The sequence below is a fragment of the Suillus fuscotomentosus genome, assembly GCF_016647785.1.
Source record: "Suillus fuscotomentosus strain FC203 chromosome Unknown F5891scaffold_41, whole genome shotgun sequence".
NCBI classification, from domain to species: Eukaryota; Fungi; Basidiomycota; class Agaricomycetes; order Boletales; family Suillaceae; genus Suillus; species Suillus fuscotomentosus.
In genome coordinates, this window is record NW_024539553.1 from 369,013 (window position 1) to 388,101 (window position 19,089).

General features: G+C 48.3%; 5 protein-coding genes across 5 annotated transcripts; all 5 read left to right on the plus strand.

Moving 5' to 3' along the window:
* Window positions 1-47: 47 nt before the first annotated feature.
* Window positions 48-1,646, plus strand: F5891DRAFT_1239789 (uncharacterized protein). Its single transcript, XM_041369704.1, has 7 exons — window positions 48-105; window positions 158-210; window positions 330-423; window positions 477-603; window positions 654-725; window positions 780-961; window positions 1,009-1,646. The coding sequence occupies exons 1-7, from the start codon at window positions 91-93 to the stop codon at window positions 1,240-1,242; spliced, it is 777 nt and encodes a 258-aa protein (XP_041223784.1). The 5' UTR covers window positions 48-90; the 3' UTR covers window positions 1,243-1,646.
* Window positions 1,647-3,235: 1,589 nt separating this feature from the next.
* Window positions 3,236-4,397, plus strand: F5891DRAFT_1044927 (S-adenosyl-L-methionine-dependent methyltransferase). The gene is made up of 4 exons (XM_041362219.1): window positions 3,236-3,523; window positions 3,573-3,795; window positions 3,845-3,942; window positions 3,997-4,397. The coding sequence occupies exons 1-4, from the start codon at window positions 3,290-3,292 to the stop codon at window positions 4,252-4,254; spliced, it is 813 nt and encodes a 270-aa protein (XP_041223785.1). The 5' UTR covers window positions 3,236-3,289; the 3' UTR covers window positions 4,255-4,397.
* Window positions 4,398-9,849, plus strand: F5891DRAFT_1044930 (uncharacterized protein). The gene is made up of 11 exons (XM_041362220.1): window positions 4,398-5,559; window positions 5,610-7,223; window positions 7,275-7,641; window positions 7,698-7,769; window positions 7,823-7,905; window positions 7,964-8,111; window positions 8,171-8,265; window positions 8,325-8,541; window positions 8,645-8,694; window positions 8,747-9,026; window positions 9,089-9,849. Exons 1-11 carry the CDS (start codon window positions 4,539-4,541, stop codon window positions 9,453-9,455), a joined length of 4,314 nt encoding a protein of 1,437 aa, XP_041223786.1. The 5' UTR covers window positions 4,398-4,538; the 3' UTR covers window positions 9,456-9,849.
* A 683-nt stretch (window positions 9,850-10,532) lies between these two features.
* F5891DRAFT_1044936 (uncharacterized protein) lies at window positions 10,533-13,222 on the plus strand. Its single transcript, XM_041362221.1, has 4 exons — window positions 10,533-10,748; window positions 10,909-10,977; window positions 11,054-12,218; window positions 12,274-13,222. The coding sequence occupies exons 1-4, from the start codon at window positions 10,675-10,677 to the stop codon at window positions 12,913-12,915; spliced, it is 1,950 nt and encodes a 649-aa protein (XP_041223787.1). The 5' UTR covers window positions 10,533-10,674; the 3' UTR covers window positions 12,916-13,222.
* A 3,851-nt stretch (window positions 13,223-17,073) lies between these two features.
* Window positions 17,074-19,056, plus strand: F5891DRAFT_955994 (methyltransferase domain-containing protein; the record flags this gene model as incomplete). Its single annotated transcript, XM_041375378.1, has 5 exons — window positions 17,074-17,355; window positions 17,385-17,475; window positions 17,558-17,694; window positions 17,773-18,361; window positions 18,419-19,056. The coding sequence occupies 5 exons, from the start codon at window positions 17,074-17,076 to the stop codon at window positions 19,054-19,056; spliced, it is 1,737 nt and encodes a 578-aa protein (XP_041223788.1).
* Between the last annotated feature and the right edge of the window lie 33 nt (window positions 19,057-19,089).

Sequence of the window (19,089 nt, forward strand, 5' to 3'; positions counted from 1 at the left end):
GCATATAATCAGCTGCAGCCTGCTAAGTGCATCTTGGCTGCTGCGACCAAAGCTGCAACTCATCCAAGTCTACCTACAACCACATCAACCATGTTTTCAGTCACAGTAAATACAACTAGTAGCATATTCGTTCTCTTTCCCTGACTTCAGCTTTCAGGTCTCGAACATTTCTCCAAGCACCACTCGGGAGAAGCTTCATGAATTTTTTAGGTAATATAATACTTCACTCCATTGTTGCCAGTCCCTAATTTCACTGTGCTATCAGTTTCTGCGGCAAGTGAGTTTTGTATGCCTTCTTTGTCCTATGTTCGTGATTAACATTGATCTAGCATCAAGTCAATTGATCTCAAATCTGAGGGGGAGACAACACAATCCGCAGTTGTCACTTTTGAGAAACCTTCGTCTGCAGGTACAGCGCTCATGGTAAGACAACACACTATACATTTGAATCCGATTAACTAACACCTCATCCCTAGCTCAATGGCGGTACTCTAGACGGTGAACAACTCAACATCACCTCCGACGTCGAACACCACAATCATCAGGAGCAACCGCATCACTCAAGCTCACCTTTCGAACAGTCAGACAAGCCTAGAGCTGGAAGTACGTATTCTCCCTTTGTTATGGACTAGCATCTTGACATCTAAGTACAGTTGCTGCCGAATATTTGGCAAAGGGCTACTCACTTTCCGACCACATCTTGCAGCGAGCCATCGAAATTGACAGTGAGTTAATTCATGTACCATGTCGAGTGTCAACTCACGCGCCTTCCTTGTTAGACAAGCAGGGGATTTCCAAACGGTTTTTAGATTATATGCGCGGCCTCGATACAACAGTCGGACAGAAAGCTCTCGGTTCCGACCAAACAGTATCCGGCAGAGTGCAATCAACGCTGCAGAATGCCCGTACCAGGGCAAAGACCATCGACGAACAGAAAGGTTATTCCAAGGTTGCCCACGAGGTTAGTAGAATGATGTCTATCCGAATGAGTTTAACCCACAATTACAGTACTACTCAAAGGCGATCTCATCTCCATTTGGAAAGTCTGTCCTCGAATTTTACACTAATACTTCAAAGCAAGTTCGCGACATTCATGAAGAGGCTCGTCGTATGGCCGACCAACATCCAGTTACGAGTTCATCTGCGGCCAATACCAGTGGCACACATGCCACCAGTACCGGTACGGCCGGACCTGGCGCAGAACCTGATCTCGCCACCCAAGCCTCTCCTACCGTTGTTTGAAGGCTATCGTGATACGCAAGGAGCAAGAGTTGGTGTCGATGTCCTGTCTGACTATAGGACAACACATTACATCACACTACGTGTTTTCAATGACTGAAACCCCTGTAATCATTTCTTTGTACCATATGATCTGGCTGCCTTTTCCTATAGGTAGGAAAGTCTGATATATACTATCACGAGCATCGGCAATGCCAACACTTGTAGCGCTGTTCCTGGCTTTTTCACTATTTCAACTGTCATGCCGTTCAAAGGAAATGTATCTTTTTGGTCGTCAGTGTGCTAATTCGGCGGCGGGTTGCAGTAGCCAGGTAGTTGTGGTATGCGCTTATGATGGCTAGATTCATATCTAATGAACAATGAACGGCATCACCGCAGTTCGGGATCATGTGTCACGACTGCAGAAGTCACAGTGACACATCTTAATGCAAATGAAAGAGATTACAGGACCTGCAGCAATATTAGGTCGGAAGTAAACGGCGGTAAGAAAACTTCAATCTCGGCAGCGTACAACACAATCATCGGCGATTAGCGCTAGCGTTGTTTTTCTGCAGAGCCGGCGAGTAATAAATTATAGACTGAATTGACATACGAGAGGTTGCCACAACCAGGCAGAAAGCAATTAGAACTCCCTCAAGTCGCCATGGACATGAAATTTCCGTGTGTTCAGGATGGCCAGTGGGCTCAGTTCGGTCCCGATATCATGACATCGTCCGCCGGGAAGGCCGGTACCACAGAGAAGATCGACGAATGGAACGTTTATACCAGAAAAGGTCTGTATAGGTGTAAGAATTTCATATACTGTAACCAACTTATCTCTTGACTTATCTTCCAGTCAACTCCCGCAGCTGTGAGTCACCGTTTTAATTATAAAAAGTTTCGTTTGATCCGCGGCAAGAACCACATTTACAGCTGTTCGTGCTTCTTGTTGAGATGACTTCGACGGTGCAGATTTCGTATTGCGACCGCATGGTTTGAATGCATTAATGAATAGTAAATGAATCCCGAAGTCAAAGCCGAAGTGTCATCGTGTATTGCAAGCTAAAGGCAAACTCAGCCGGTGACCCAACTTCTTCTTTCTCAGATTTACGTACCGCGGAACTTCTAGTGACACCGAAACTCAAGCACAAGTTCAAGTTGTACAACTCGGTCACCGGTGTACAAAAGATCATCAATATCATCAATCGCAGGCTCCAGGATCCGCCACAATTCTGTCATCCTTGGTTCTACCCGACCACGATATCTTCGCCGTAGCTCGTTTTCATTCTCATTCTGTCGCGAAGACTTGTTGACATGTCGAATCCCCACATGGCCACGAATACCAGCGAATACTCCGGCGAAGCGCAAGCATATGCTTGCTTAAAGCCTCATCGATCCTTATGCGAAGGCCGATACATGAATAGTTCAGGATTCATGCGCCTCAGCCAGGTGCCAGACCGAGCCCGAGCTGCATGTCTATCCAAAACAGTCCAAGGTGTGTTCCTCACCCGCATGGACCACAAACTGTGTCTCAGGTTCCCGACCCCGCGGTGCCGTATTGCGAAAATGTATGGTTCGTATGATTGCTCACCCAACCATAATTCACTTCGCTGGTTTACAGACAATCAATATATGATGGAAGATCATACTCAACTTGGAATACACCAATCAGATTCCGAAGCGGCTCAGAGAGAAATATTGAACACACTCATTTACGGTGTAGCCGTTAAATCTGCTTTTCTTGATCAGAGTTTCAGGACTATGCCATGTGCTTAGTAGTATACTTCTCTTATCCAGAGTCCAGGGTACTCACTGGTCCCAGGTCGACCATCTTTCTCTGTCCGGCCGTCAGTCAGATTTCGGCCGAGTTCACTGCCACTGATTACCATTCAGTCGCTTTTAGTAGCTAACCTGAATAGCCTATGATCCTACCGTGATTCAACGCCCAGTGCCAGGTGTGCCTAGAACTTCGGCCGATCAGTGCAATGCCGAAGCTTCCCGATACATGAACACGAGTTGTTAAAGGTCCGCTCACCAGAGAGTTATTGCAGTTCTGCGGCTCCTCGAAGGCATGGCTTCTCAGGACCATTCGTCAACATCGGACTACTCTGCATCGAATTACAACCAGACAGCGGCATTTGTGTATTCTACTGAGTACACTGCACCCATTTTGTCCCTTTTGAAACCTTCCATTGGCGAAAGAATCGTTGACTTTGGATGTGGGACCGGGGAACTGACCTTGCGGATCCAAGAAGCTGTTGGTGCGAGCGGGTTCACTGTTGGTATTGACTACAATGATGACATGGTTTGTATGAACCGAGTTGCTACCTAATTAATATTGATGTCTTTGTCAGGTTTCCAAAGCTTTGGTGAACGGGGTTAGGCACGCGTACATATCTGACCTTCAAAATATTCAAATACCTCCTGAGTTGGAGAGCTCTTTCGATGCTGTCTTCAGCAATGCCGTACTACATTGGTGTAAACAGAATCCGCGCGGAGTTCTGGATGGGGCAAAGCGGCTGCTCAAGGTCGGTGGGCGTTTTGTATGTGAGATGGGTGGGTTCATGAATTGTATTGGTAAATCTACGCTATTGAGTGGATACATCTTTAATGACGACAAATGCAGGCGTTCGGATCGGCCTTCACCGGGCTGTCAAAAGGCGAGGTTACGAGCCCGATAAAATGGATCCCTGGTACTTTCCGACAATCGAAGAATATCAAAGGGTCTGTCATGTGTTGAATGGCCGTCAGCTGCTCATATTTTTTTTGGCTGCGTAGTTATTGCAAAGTGCGGGTTTCCGCGTTAATACCATTGATTTGGTGCCAAGGCTGACGCCACTGCCGGACGGTGGGCTCCGTGGATGGCTTCAGCTGTTCGCGCGCCGAACGTTCCTGAAGGAATTCAGTGACCAGGAGGCCGCCGCTATCATAGATGAGGTTGTGGATATATGTGAGGTTGACATGAAGGACAAAGAGGGCAATTGGGCTCTCATGTACGTTCGATTGAGATGCTTGGCAACCCTTGATAGCCCTTGATAGCCCTTGATGTAACTGTTACTGAAGAATGATGCGCAAAGTTGACCATAAAGATGTTTATTTAATTATGACGGATATGATCCCTCACTTCCATAACTCTGCTAAGGAGTATTCCCAGGCTATCCCCTATAGGCAAAAAAAGAAATAATTGCTAAATAAGGGTCCACTCGGACCAACAAGAAAGAGAACGGTCACGTGGTGAAAACTCACGCCGCGTGCCAGAACTCGGCTAGAGTCTTACAAGTTTCAACACTGCAACGTTTAACACTCTTGCGTTCATTGCCATGGCGGAAGCTCGTCCGGCATGGATGACGGACGATTTGGATGAAGAGTGGATAGACGAAGACGAAGCATCGTCCATGGGTACTCAGTCCATCTCTCTCACAACTCCGTTACCTGGCTACCTGCGAACCCCAAGTCAAGCTCAGGATGACACTGAGCCACTTCCAGTAGCACCTGAACCAGTTGGTACGTTCTTAATCCGCGAGGATATACCCATTCCAGCTCTCTTGCAAAAGACGCCAGGCCGACAACCTAAGAGAGGCATCATTAAAGACTTCTTCAGTCCTTTAGCACTCGAGAAAATGTTCGAGCCACCTTCACCACCTCCTTCGAAGCCAATTGCACTTGCGTTCCAGTGTGCTCCAACAATTCCTTCTCGCCTATCTCAGGCCTACACGCCAAACGACTCACAGACAGACCACGAACCAGGCAAGCCTACAGTACCCTCCCTCAATTCACTTGCGCCGCCCGGATCTAGTGTAGAATGCAAATTCACTTTTGCTGTTCCTCGCACAAATGGTAGTTTGCCTCAGGCAGAAAGCACGCCAAGTGTTTACAGCATCGCACGACCTCCCATGACAGACCCACGCCTACGCCTTTTTCAGCTTCAGTACGACACATTCACGCGTGATCACTTGTCGGCAATGGTCGATTCAATAGCAATCAATACCCCTTCTGGTGGAAGCGCAGAAGGCAATGGTTCTTCCAGGAGCATCCTACGCCCAGGATTGATCAACGTGCAAGAGGCCACCGTTTCAGACGACACACCTATCCGCAGCATTAAACGGGTCAAACTCAGCCCTCCAAGCGACTATTATGGCGAAGGCGATGGTGCGGGTGCTACTATCGCGAGGCCAATGGTCTCAAGGGTAGACTATGTTGGCGAGTCTCGTTCCCTCATGCAACAGATCAAGGCCGCACGCGATTTCTCCACGATTTCTACTACAGCAGGTCTGCAATCCCCCGAAAGCCAAGCCGACGATAGAGCTGAGGCTCTTAACGCGCAGTCCAAGCCTTTATCAGGTATGTAAATCATTGGCGTATGTACATGTCAATCGCCAACACTTGCATAGGGACTGGTACCTCTGTCCTTCGAGTCCCCGATGATCGTAGCGCGGTTACTACAAGTTCATCAACAGCCATAACTGCTCCCAGTAATCATTCGTCTCTTGCATATCGCCATCAAGCAGCGAGCCTGATGCAGCAGATCAAAAATGATATTCGAGGGTCGAAACGTCTTTTTTCGGGTGCCACTGACATATCCCATCTCACCCATGCGGACGACATTTCACGTATCGAACGCTCGTGCGACAGTGTATCCTCTGTATCTCAAGTTAACCTCGGCAAGAAGAAAGTCAATAAGTTCGGGTCACCCCGCAGGCCGTCATCTTCCTCCAAGAGCTACCGCAGTCCACGGAAAGCGTCGCGCAATACCATCATTGAGGATACTGACCGAACGTTGGAGCACGAAATGTCCAATATGTCCATTGAAGCACCCTGGCAGCATCTAGTTACATCTGTGTCTATCACACCGAACGCAGGTCTCAATAACGTCCCGCACATTCGGGTAACTCCTTCGACAAGTCAGCATTCCATGGCACATGCTCGCGAACAGATCCCTTCTTCGTATCCCTCATCTTCGACCCGCTCTGGCCCCAATGAGGATATTAACAGGATGGTGTCCTCTAGCACAGCTTCTGGAACCATAACTACGACAAGCAGTGCACCCTCGTTCGTAAAACACGCTGGTCCAGTTCAGATTACCCGCATTGCGCCATCGGATGTGCCCGCTCTTCCACAGAGAGTCGGGCGTATGGTCTATGACAAGGATCTCATGAAGTGGGTGAGGGTCGCTACTCGTGCAGCCTCAGATGCCGAGGACCAGCGCAATCAGACAACTTGCACTGGCACAGATGGAGATAGTGAGGATCCATTCAAAGACATAGAGAGCCTGAAGGAAGATGACTCCCGGGATACGCAAGGAAGCGCGCACATAGATGTTGAAGGTGATATCCCTGAAGCTGGAGGAGAGCATGATGAGATGGAGATCAGTCGCGTTGAGGTCGAAGAGGATGTGGAGCTAAATGATCAGGAAGAAGTTGACCTGACGTCCTTTTCCTTCGACGGGCCATCGATCGCGGCTGTCCGCATTATGCCATCGGATGATTCGGAAGGAGAGGGGGAAGTGCAAACAAGTCATTCCGAATCAGACAATCGTCATGTAACTGCGCTTGGGGGTGAAGGCGAGGACGCTGCCGCAGTCTTTGAATCGGAGGATGAATGCTCGCCCGAACTGCGAGCTCCTTTGTCCATCCGGCCTGCTTCGAACTCTACTGCGGTAGCTACGCCAGTTGCGCCACAATGTCGGTCATTATCGCTTACTACTCCAATGCCCCGCTCGGCCCTGAAGAGCACGAGCGTCACTCCCGTGTCAGCTATGAAGGACCCGAGCCGTGACCGGCACGGCACTCCAGCGCAGCGACTAGGCCATTGTCGTTCCGTAAGTTTTTCTGATGGAAAGAGGGACGGGCCTATTCGGGGCCTAAATCCAAAAGGCCACGAGAGTGATGACGACGTGGGTAGCCTGGCTACGAGTACTTCAGAGCATGACCCTGCACAGGGGCTATTCATACCCTCGGCAAGGTCCAGACGCATAGCGGAGATGATGGAGAACTTAGAAAACCCTGGTGAGTTAGCATAATACCGCAAGTGTGTTGCTCAATGTTGATGTATGGCAGGGTTTGATAACGTCTCGCCCACCAAGTCATCAATCTCGGGCCGTCCACCGACAGAAGAACTTCAACCTTTCGCTTCAAGGCGGCCGAGTAGTCAAATGGCTATCGCCGATTGTAGTGGATCGACCCATCGTGTGTTCTCAACGTCACAAAAGAGTCGTTTAAGTGGGAAGGACCAGAAGACAAACGCTACTTTCCTGACTGAGTGCTCCTTTGGCTTGGCGCATGACCGACTCGTGCAAGTGATCACCGATGTTCAGCCATTTGAGCCACACTGGGATGAGCTGCACAGTATTGATCTTTCTCGCAAGTCGTTGGATGGTGTGACTCGACTGAAGGAGTTTCTACCGAAGCTAGATTCTCTAGTATTGTGAGTTGCTACCTACGGAAGCAAATACCGACGGCTGCTTACGTCTTCCGAATTAGAAATCATAATCAGCTGTCATGGCTGAGCGGCATCCCCAATTCTGTGCGGACGCTTTCTGTCGCTCACAACTTGTAGGCTTTTTGCTAAATTCAAGTTACTTCCACTGACATCGCGCCCTTTGAAGATTGACAGGTGTCACTTCATTTAGTTACCTGCAGAACATTGAAAGCCTTGACATAAGTCATAATGACATCGACTCCTTAACACGTGGGTACTGAGGAGCGTGTCGACAAAAGTGAGCTGACAGGCAAATGTATTTTTCCAGAACTGCAGTGTCTTCGGCACTTGAGGGAGCTACGAGCTGATGGCAATCGCATTACCAGCATCGACGGCCTTCAGAAATTGGACGGGCTGACCAAGCTCAGTCTACAAGGCAACCAAATTCAAGAAGCCGATTTTGCCAAATATCGATGGTACGATCGAATCTTTCCAAGCCTCCTATCTTTTACTCCCTAGTGACCAACAAACATAGGCCGCGTTTGGAGATGCTAAACCTGAGCGGGAACTGTATTTGCAGTATCCTGAACTTGGCATCAAGCCTACCTGCACTAATTGCACTCAATGCCGGTGTGTAATTTAACTACATATTGCGTGGGGCCCTGGATAACGAGCGCAGGTTCCTGAAGACAATAATACAATGGACAATATTGAGCCTGGTGGCATCATGCCAAGATTACGAATCCTTCGAGCTAGCAGCAACCGATTGAGGCGCCTGAACATTGCCCCATTCCCAAACCTCCGCACGCTTTACCTGGACAACAATTTTCTCGACACTCTCGTAAAGGCGGAACGCCTTTGTAAGCTGGAGAATCTTAGCATGCGAAATCAAACTTCTTGTGGATTGTGAGTGCACAGCACCTCGGTGTTTGGGTTAACGTCATTGACGGAACGCTTCATTATACCGTTCCTTGTTCCCTTGATGATGGGATGGCTATGTGATCTACAGCTACCTTTCTACCCGGCAGTTCCGCGATGTAAAGCGACTATACCTTTCTGGTCGGTATAGCAAAACTGTGGTCACTTGAGGCAGGGCTCATCCGTTTTCTAGGGAACAAACTCAAGAGTGACTTCATCGACGAGCCCTGTTACAATTTGCTGTACCTTGAGGTAGCCGCTTGCCGGCTCACTTCTCTCCCACAGGATCTCGCGCGTCTAACGCCAAACCTAAGGGTCCTGAATCTCAACTACAACTTTTTGAATGATGCGCTCTCCCTGGAGGGGCTTACCAGACTTAAGAAGCTGACTATGATTGGTTCGCGCTTGAAGGGGACTAAACAGCTGATCCGCATATTACAGCGTATGCCTGATGTGGAAATGGTTGATTTCAGGTGAGAAATTTGACCCTAGATTGACCCTTTAGGTGTGTGTTAAATGCTGATGGATTACGCAGGATGAATCCGTGTACACTTGGGTGGTATCTACCGCTTCTGGTGAAAGACTTACCAGGGGCACTACAACCATCTGAGAGAACTGAGGATGGTCAGCTCAGGGGTGAGAAGGGAAGCAGAGAATATGGATGGCAAGAACTGGACTCGAAGTTCCGCCGGGACCTCCCGGATGATGCATATGTCGGCCGCCTTGCATATCGAGGGCTGATCATGCGAGCATGTCCCAGGATAGGGATGTTGGATGGTGTCGAGGTTTCGGAGAAGGAACGGACGAAGGCTGATCAATTGCTGCAGGGGATGATGGCCAAGAGTAAAATTAAGGGGAGTAAGGGGAAGTCAGGGACAATCGGCGCTGGTGGCACCAAGTGATTCCTGGTGACCGACTCCACTGCATTGATCGAATTGGGATGTTTGCATTGTGATGTATATGCGGTGTTTGTAGATCACAATATATCATACTGTAGGTATCCTGAATCAAGTAAGTGGAACTTTGTTACGTGGGGTAAGATTGATGATGGTTTGAAGCGATGATGATTCGAAAATGATCTGAGAGAGAAAGCGACATGTCGATCCCGAAGCTTAGTGGGGGTAAGTACGAGGGTGACGATGATTTTAGGTTTGTTGTATGGTCTTGGTGCTTACGATCGATGCGGAAGGCCGCCATCGGAAAAGTGGAAGAGCTGTATACTAATTGTGGAAGGCTACCGACCGTTGGCGGTGCAGAGAAACGTAAGTGAACCCTATTGGAACGGCTTAAGGGGAGAAATGAAGTCCGCGCATGAAAGAGTGCCTGAAGGAGGTGTAGCGCTGGAAGGATCTGAAACTTGAGCCCCTCGAGGCGTATAAGATTGAATAATATAACTATATGTGGGGTACGTTAAGTATCCATGATACATATTTGATTCTATTTGATTGGCCTTTGGTTACGACTCGGTCGTGAGTATTTTTTTATTACGGTACCGTGTCGAGAACTCACAACTTGACAGGACACAACTCGTGAGATCTAAGACTTTCCAATCTGAAAAAAATCGTTTGAAACTGAGAAAACGGGACCGAGGAGGTGTTCGCATGGTCTTTCGCTAACCTGTGGGCAAAAAAACCAATTTTATGAAAAAGAAGTATTCTAATTGGGTTGATTAATTTGCACAGCCCATCTTTTTTTACCCCAACAACAACTCATCTTTAGTACTCAATTTACAATTTCCACCACATTAAAATCAAATAAACTCGGGGGTGTATACCACCCCGATTACACTTATATAGACGCTCGGGCAAAGGGCCGCTGATGTGATTTGCCGAAGTAGATGCTATTCGCTACCGACAAGCGTTCGCCGCGCGCAGGAAGTGTTATGTGACGATGACGCGCTGATGTCGGGATTGAGGTATCGGCTGTGGAGGAAAGGGTTCAATTTCCCATGAGGGGTGCCTCGAAGGTTGTCTATCGGGTTTTTTTCATAGCTTATTCCAGCTTTAATAATTTCATTTTTCTTTCTTTTCCCGACTCGGATTTCCTTTCCCTTTCTTTATTTAAAATCCCCGTCCATCAATCTACCTACCATTCCTCCCATTACACCCTCGTCCTCTACAAATGATTGAGCAAAAGTCAAGTTCTCCCCTCGCTATCAGCTCTTACAACGTTGCTCAGTTACAATTATCCTTACAGTGAGTAATCCAGTTTTTTTTAATTTCTATTCCAATCAAGATTTCATAATCCGACTGTCATATGTCAAGATCATGTCTTGTCAAATACTGTTTTACAATCTTTCTTTCCTCTCTCATCATCATCACATCAAAGAGCTGCACAGTTGACCCCCATCTTCAGACTTGGTCCAAAAGTCGACCCTGTTCCCTTCTCGGACGATTTATCAAACTGTGCCTCTCCGGCTATCCTGTGGGTTATTCGTGCCTTGTCTTGCCGCCTCCCGATCCCCATATCTGACTTGTCTCGTTTATTATATTTACTTTAGTCCCACAGACTCCGACTTTGATTATCCTACTCGTCGAATGTCAAGCTCTACCGTCTCGGCAGAGACAGAGAGCAGTGCAGCCTCTCGCCCTGAAAAGCGTCCCTTGTCTCCCTCTAGTTCCCCACAACCCCTCAGAACCCGTCCTTCCTTCTCCTCAGACAACCAGTCTTCCTGGCATTTTGACTCTACTCATCATAGTCCTCAACAAGACGACAAGGCATTAGAGACTGGTCTCGACAATTCAAAGGTACAATTACCTTCCATATTTACTACCTTTGAGGATCCCTTTCGTCGTGCTTCCTTACCTGCTCTTTCACAAGACTCAAATCCTCGCTACCGATCCGCTCCATACCCTCCCACTCATCTCCGTCGCGCATCGCACGCGTCCTCTAACCAGTCTAGTCTCGGTTCATACCATTTCCCACCTCCTTCCGATACCTCTGAGTTTCAAGATAAATCTTCTAGCCGTCCTCGCTTGACTGCTGACACACATCTCAATTACTCCTACGGAGACTCCCCCTCATACCTAAATACAGCCCTTTCCAGTACAACTACCCCCAGTTCCCATTTTCCCTCTTCCACTTTCACATCGCCTCTCACCCCTGACATCAAACCTCAGGGCGTCCCTGCTTCAGGATACATAGAATCCGACAGTTGGAACGACTCCCCCTCTGGTATCGTTCGCCCGAGCTCGACAGGCCAGTTACCAAACACCCTCAATAAGTACGACGACAGCGTCAGACAGTCCTCCTTTAGCACTTCCCAGATGTTTTCCGCTACTCCACGTCTTCCTCACCAACAGGATCGTAGACTCTACTCCTCCTCAGCTCAACCTAAGGACGACTGGAATTTTTCTAATCAGGATTATGCCTTTTCCTCAAACAGCCCGTCATTAAATACGACGAACAGTCCAGTACCCTCCGCAGCACCAGTTCCAGCAACAACCTCTTCTCCTACATCTCACTCCCCTCCGTCTGCTCCATCATCTACATTAGCTGAACGCCCCATGCGGAAGAGGGGCAAGTTGCCCAAGGAAACGACAGATTATCTGAAGGCCTGGTTGCATCGTCACTCAGATCATCCATACCCAAGCGAGGAGGAGAAAAAGCAACTTTGCCATGCCACTGGATTGAGCATGAGCCAAGTGTCCAATTGGATGATTAATGTCCGCATCTTCTATCTATCCTCCTCGTCATTCAATTAACCAACATAATTCGCAGGCTCGTCGCAGGATTTTAGCTCCCGCCCACCGAGCAGCACAGGGACCTACTACCTCTGCCCCATATCCCTCTTCCACTCGCACTGTGCCCGCTTCCTCACTCTTAGATCCGGTTGCGCGTCGTGCTTCACTGCCTGCAGAAAGTCTGCAGTTGTATCACCCCATGTCTCTCCAGTCGCTGCAAGGAGGCCACGGCCACCAGAACTCAGCGTCTGCAGAATTCGGCGGAAGTGGCCGACAACTTCTCGCACGCCCAGCTCACTACACTGGTGGTGGTGGTGGCGGCGGCGGCAGTCTAGACTACTCCCAGAATAGACTTGGGCTGTCCACTTACAATCTTGGACACAACCATCACTCTGGGAGTGGAGGGCAGTCCGGCTATCTTCCATCAGGCGTTCCGATGTCCGCACCCCCCTCCCTTCCACCCAACCCTTTTGGGTCTCACAATATGCACAATCAATCCTCGTTGTATTCTGCACAGCATCACCATTCGTCGTTGTCTCCTGGCTTCATTTCAAGCCCATCCCAGAGCTCGCCGAGGTTGCCCGCCCATTCGGCGGATTCGCAGTCGCATTCCTACTATAGCGAAGGACCATTGCATCCATCTGTAAATGCTGGGCCTGCTTATTCAGCTCCACAGTGACCACGACGCTGTAACAACATTGAATCCTATGTGGATGCCTTTGTTTTATCGAAAAACAACGTTCGTGTAACAATATTATTATTACTGACTACCTAAAGCAACCTAATCATTGTACTACTCGTATCAACTTCTTGAGATCACACATTCCAGCCTTTGCCAAGTGTTCTTCGTTGGCCACTAAAATTGCACATCCCAATAAAACAATTAAATTTTTGTTCACCGGGTTCGGGCCCAGTCTGTTGCGACGTGTTTCTCCCACTGCGGTGTTGCACATGATCCTGCGGAACCTCTACACCTCGTGTCTGCCGCTTGCAGCCGATTTGATTCTTGATTCCTGTGTTCTAGGGTTCTATCTCTCAGCGCGCTGCTTCTTATGCTGAGCCCGGATCTCCCTTTTTCATAATGAAATCTGGGTACTGCGAAGTCCTATAGTAATCAGACCGTTACCTGCATTATTTGATATTAACACCTCGGGATGTGATATTTCCCCATTCCGGCTAGGTTCCGGACCGTCTGATGGCAGTGTGCGATTGAGTTGGAACGTTCGGGATCACCATCATTCGGCGCTAAGGGCTGGCGATTTGCTAACTCAGGACACCCACTTCATTTTACCTGCTCAGGAAAATACGTTCCGAAAGTTTGCAGAAGATGCCGTGGATCAATCCGCAAGCTCGACCGCTGGAGTCGACTCATCGCCGATCATCATGACCTAACCGAAGCTAACCGCAAAAGGACTGTCCTCATATGTACGACACGGTCGCGGTACACTGGTGAGAAATGGGCGACAGTGCGGAGGGCCCAGATCACCATTTGTGCACCTCCTTCGATCCGTTGACTCCTTCGTTACGGCGCGCCAAGCGCTTTGACTTTATCACATTTAGGACGGGAGCGTGTACATGCTCACGTGAGGGCAAAAGCTCCTGAAAACGGCCACCGCCCCGTTGGGATGGCTACGCATCGCCTCCCATTATCCCATTGAAGGCGCTTCAGGAACTCCACTCCGCGCTCGATTCAGTACAACAATGATGTAAAGTGCAGGAACGGTGTGGCGTCACTTTAGCCTTCATATCTGACTTTAGTTCATTTGTGCGGAGAAAATGCACCGCACCGTACGTACTATTGGTATATTGATTGCACAGCTATCGAGAATGGAAAGGGGAAGATCACGCCAAAAAAACAATGAGGAATAATAGTATCTCAAAAACACACCCAAAGATTGCCCAAAAAAACATATAGATAACTGGCAAGGCACCTCTCCCATCCTTCGCTTAAAAGGTCGAGAACGACAATCAGGCGAAGCGCATACGACATGACTTGCCGTTGGTCTCTCATGCGTGAACTGGCCGCCGAAAATCGGTGTCAAGAATCCTCGAGAGGGTACGAACCTGGCAAAATAGGTGGTGGTGGGTACTTCCAGCAACCCTGGCGTGAATTTACGATGCCGTACTTGATACGCGCGCAGTGACAAGATTGATGTCATCCTTCGATGCGGGATAAATGACATGTAGCTTCCAGAACATGGCCTCTGATTTTACCACAGGGCGAAGGACGACACTGCACGAGAGAAATAGCTACAGCGTGTGTCATACCGCAGGAATCAAAAACAAAGAAGCGAAGGGAAAATTTGACAAAATCAACAGAATAGGGTGGCGAGGAATATCTTCGATCATTTTTACCCGAGGGAATTAAAAGAAATAGACGGAAACTGCCAGAGCGCGGCATGAATGACGGGAAGTGTCCAGCATGGGCACCAAAATGACCATAATCTGATGCCACAAAACATAAAATAAAATGCAAGAGCGGACACTTACTTGAACACCTCTCGACAGCCATTGGAGGGTCTATAGAAATCCAAGCTCACGAGAACAAGAATGTCTTGATCCTAAGGAGCCAAAAATATCAACCCAACTTGCAACTCTACAAACAGAATGATACGGCGGAATAATTCGATCAGTGATCCATCGATCTTATGACCGTACCTGACGGGACAAGTTCGCGTGCGTGATAACACATAGGAGAACTAGTATGTGACCGCGTGTTCATGGGAAAGCAAAGTGCAAGGCCCGCAGTGAGTAGCGGTCCGCCTCACACTAAGAAAACAGAAGGCACCTACTTTGCGATTGCAAACCTGAATGAAGCCGATGCATCCATGACTCTCATTCAGGAACGTAAGCATGTCAGAATAAAGTCCTTGGATTTCTTTAACTTGCTCCGGAAGGTTCTGCCATCGTTCAATATTCAGGCCTGTCTCGATGCGCTGTCAGGCAAAATAAGATGGAATGCGAGGGAACGTGCCTGGAAGAGTAAGCGTTTTTGCCCCACACGTCCTTCTTGTTGATGGCCTGAATAGGTATGGTGATGATAATGCTTTCTAATCTTGATAGAAAACCTGGACTCCCCACTCCTGTCGAGAAAGGTTTTCACCGCTGATATTTGGTCATCCTTGGTTGCAACTCTCATTATCCAGGTTACTGAGGCAATGCAATCTGAATGTCTCGCGAAAAACTCAGTCGAGGTACTGTGGGTTCCCACCATTATCGTCAAGACTTGGCGAATTGATGAGAACTATTCAAAGAGCCTTGCGAAGCGCTCTCTGTCTGTCTGGAGATTTGGCCCCGAGTATACAGACACTATGTCAGTGCAGAGCACGTTGTTTCATAGCCTGCGATCAGAAAAATCAAAATCTGACAGAAAATTTAGTCTGTGCTCATGTGCTGAGAATTGGAGGATTCGGGATTGGAGGCCACTGCATTGACGGTAAATTGCTGGAACATACCAAGAACGGTCAGGAGGTCCCTTTGTCTTGGAACATTCCTTTTTGTAAAAGCGCTCTAAAGGCGATAAGCTATAGCGCAATGCAATTGAGATCCATATGCACATGTGCGACGCCGCTGATTTACGACTCCGCCACAGGGCAAGATTCGTTAGCAGCGGAAGAGATGACTCGCTCACAAATAGTCATAGCAGGGGTATCCAAGTCTCGAATATAGGTCAAAGCGCTAGTTGCCGTGCAGCAGTGAAGATTACATAGTAGGCATTGGCTAATTTGTCGTTTGCCCCTGCTGAGGCGTTGGATTGCCATGGTGCCCAAACCCTGTAAGGGTAATGTTCAATACTTCATGAATATAACAAGTCTACAAAAAACTACCAGCAAGTTCAATGACGTCCAAGTTGCTTTTTATAACCAGACAATGCCATTCATGGATTGCGAACCATGCTCTTGGACGGCCTGAATCGAAATATCCTGCAGCTGCAAAGACGTACTTAGATCGGCAGTGGGCTATGATCTTGCCTGATCCGCTCTGTCCGAAAACACTGGATAGAGAGTTTTAATATACGCAGCCGTGAATGCCGGAGCCTAAAATACGGAAGCAGTGTGAACATAATCAGTAATTTTTTTGCAGTGCACATTCAAGGTTTCATCGAATGGGAGAAATCTTTTTCCGCGTGAAGGGAACGTGGAGGCCCCGGGCGGACCATAACCACGCTGCAGCCAACATTGACGCAGTGTCGGATGATATCATGACTGACCGATATTCTCCGCTGTGATTTCAATCCTGTAAGTGACGACAATTTTACTAAGCGTGGTGAACAAGCCTGACCCTGTGATTTGTGTTGGCCCCTTCATCACTATCAGTACTCCGAACTCGCCGGCACTCATACTGGCCAGGTTGTCGCAAACGAAGTCGGGTTTATGGTAAATGTCAGACTTCTCCGGTATGTAAGCGACAACAGTCAGGTCGGTCTCCATCAGCCGAGGTCCTCAAAGACATTCCATGACCATAAGTTGTACCATACCGAGCCTCCCAGTTAGCTTGAAGGAGATCGTGGTTTCCTTAATGGCATAGCATCTCCGCGAGATTACCAAAAGGTAGCGACAGAGCAGAATAGGCCGCGAAGCATGTGCAAGGAGGTATTGCCTGATGAGCAAGTGTATTATGTCTTTCAAGACATGACTTGAGAGGAGGATATCCAGAATACTGAGCTTAATTACAAGTTGTAACTGACATGGGCCTCCAAAACGCGGGGCTTAAAGCTTATAGGTTCATATTTAGAAAACGTCTCTCACGTTCCTTTACGATCCCGATTAATATTCTTCGCCGTGACTTATTTGAATCAGCTTGATGCTGCAGTCTTCTTCGCCAATCCACTGAATTAATGTCGAAACTCGAACCGATATATCAGCAGCTGTGTTCTCCTCTAGCTTCCGAGCTTCTCTCGATCCATCCGAACGACCTGGCAGCTTCTGGCTTTCAGCTTCCTGGAATTTGGAAGGGTTGGTGGGAATGGGCTACATCAATAGATGATGAAAACACACCGTACTTCCCAAGGTGGATGTCGATTCTCCATTACTATTCTGCGACGCCCGATGACCAGCGGACGGGGAACCAAGTCCCGAGTAATAAATCTTCAGTGGGCTTGCTTTGTGATGATCGGCGCGTGCAGACAGCATGCTCATCTTGCGATAGATCCCGCCCGATTTGAAAGTGCTCATCGATGACACTGTCCGCATCCAGTTGAATAGAGATCGTATTTCCATCGGGAACACCTCCGAGTCAGGTTAGTCACAATTCAGAGACCTATCAGGTGCTCTGAACAGCTTTCTCACTTATTGACTCATCGTAATGCTTTCTATGTCCAGGGAATGCTCATCGATCGTATGGAATGTCACCAAAAAAAGAGCACGAGGTCTCCAGGATGTCAGGATACATCGACCAACTTTTATGCCCAGGTTCTACGGATACACTAAGTCATGTTGTTGATGTGGGTTCAGGACAAGTTAGTATTTTTGTGCATATTTTCCATCTTAAAAGTTACAGGAATGCTTTGCCCAATAATCAATGGTTTTCTTTTCAGGGATATCTGTCTCGTGCGCTTCAGAATTTAGGTTTCCATGTGCTGGCTCTTGATTCCAATGAAATCCAGACCTCTGGGGCTGAGCGCTGGAAAGCAAAAGAAGCGGCAAGAAGGCAGAAGCAGTTTAAAAGGGGAAATGACGTCCAGAGTTTGCCCGACTCACAGCATCATTGCAACGATCCCCTTTTCCAATCACACGTGGCAACCTCTGTGCCTTCGGCTTCCATTGCCAGCAAAAACATAATACACAGCCGTACGGGTTCTCTTACCCATCAGACTATCTGCATCAATCCCCGTACACTTGAATCATCAATTCATGATTGGCTTCTCTTCGGTGAAGACAACCAAATCGCTGGTTGTACTAATATGATCGGAGATTTACTTGTCGATAGGACTGAGCAACGCACACCTGAGGAGAAGCCGGTCCCTGTGATGATGGTTGCCCTTCACGCCTGTGGATCGCTCACGCCTGATGTTCTTCGCGTGTTCTTGTCTAATTACCGTAGACCCTCAGCCCCCGGTATTCGCATTTGGACGGCGCAGGCACTCGTCGTAGTAGGATGCTGTTACAACTTGATGGCGTCTGAGGGTGAGCATCGGTTTTTATGGCTGGTTTAGGCGAGGTTTGCTACAACTGCACTGGTAGATTTTCCGCTGTCACGGTCGCTGCGTGAGCGAGTCCCAGTAGCAACACTTCCCCTTTCCTCTCGCCACCTGGCTGCACAGATACCATCTCAATGGCTCCGCAATGAAACGTCTACTCGTGAAACATCTCTGGCAATACGCAAGGTCGTTTTTCGAGCCCTCCTTCAGCCTGTTCTTCAAAAAATTGGTGCACTAGAAGCCTCCGCAAATCATACTGCAACCTCATCATATGATGTCGAAGAGCTCCGCGGCGTAGGTCAAACACCGGAAAATAGGCGGTTGGGAAAGCTCCCTGATGCTGCATACAAGGACTGGGAAACATTTCTGGATCGTGCAACTTCGAAGATTGGCGTTCGACTCGACCAGATTGCAACACAGCTTCCTGTTTATATTCATGACAAGCGTAGACGAATGCAGTTGGAAAGTGCTTTGTCGGTATTGCACGTGTTAAGGTGCATCATGGGACCTCTGATAGAATCCCTCATCCTCCTTGATAGGCATGAATGGATTCGGGAAGAGTCGAGTCGAAGTAGTGAAACACAGGAATCAAGCCCAATGGACGTTGAACTGGTAAACCTGTTTGACCAGGCAACAGGAAGTGGAAGGAACGTAGCTATTGTGATCAAGCCTTGTGAATGACTCAATATGATTTAACATTGCTTGAGCCAGTCA

Bases quoted from the DNA above. Each gene is read 5' to 3' on its own strand.
- F5891DRAFT_1044930 (XM_041362220.1), top strand. From the start codon at position 4,539: ATGGCGGAAGCTCGTCCGGCATGGATGACGGACGATTTGGATGAAGAG. The intron at 7,642-7,697 runs GTGAGTTGCTAC...CTTCCGAATTAG, and splicing joins AAGCTAGATTCTCTAGTATT to AAATCATAATCAGCTGTCAT. The intron at 7,770-7,822 runs GTAGGCTTTTTG...CGCCCTTTGAAG, and splicing joins CTTTCTGTCGCTCACAACTT to ATTGACAGGTGTCACTTCAT.
- F5891DRAFT_1044927 (XM_041362219.1), top strand. From the start codon at position 3,290: ATGGCTTCTCAGGACCATTCGTCAACATCGGACTACTCTGCATCGAAT. The intron at 3,524-3,572 runs GTTTGTATGAAC...TGTCTTTGTCAG, and splicing joins TTGACTACAATGATGACATG to GTTTCCAAAGCTTTGGTGAA. The intron at 3,796-3,844 runs GTAAATCTACGC...CGACAAATGCAG, and splicing joins TGGGTTCATGAATTGTATTG to GCGTTCGGATCGGCCTTCAC.
- F5891DRAFT_1044936 (XM_041362221.1), top strand. From the start codon at position 10,675: ATGATTGAGCAAAAGTCAAGTTCTCCCCTCGCTATCAGCTCTTACAAC. The intron at 10,749-10,908 runs GTGAGTAATCCA...CCCCATCTTCAG, and splicing joins CAGTTACAATTATCCTTACA to ACTTGGTCCAAAAGTCGACC. The intron at 12,219-12,273 runs GTCCGCATCTTC...CATAATTCGCAG, and splicing joins TGTCCAATTGGATGATTAAT to GCTCGTCGCAGGATTTTAGC.
- F5891DRAFT_1239789 (XM_041369704.1), top strand. The intron at 604-653 runs GTACGTATTCTC...ATCTAAGTACAG, and splicing joins AGACAAGCCTAGAGCTGGAA to TTGCTGCCGAATATTTGGCA. The intron at 726-779 runs GTGAGTTAATTC...CTTCCTTGTTAG, and splicing joins GCGAGCCATCGAAATTGACA to ACAAGCAGGGGATTTCCAAA.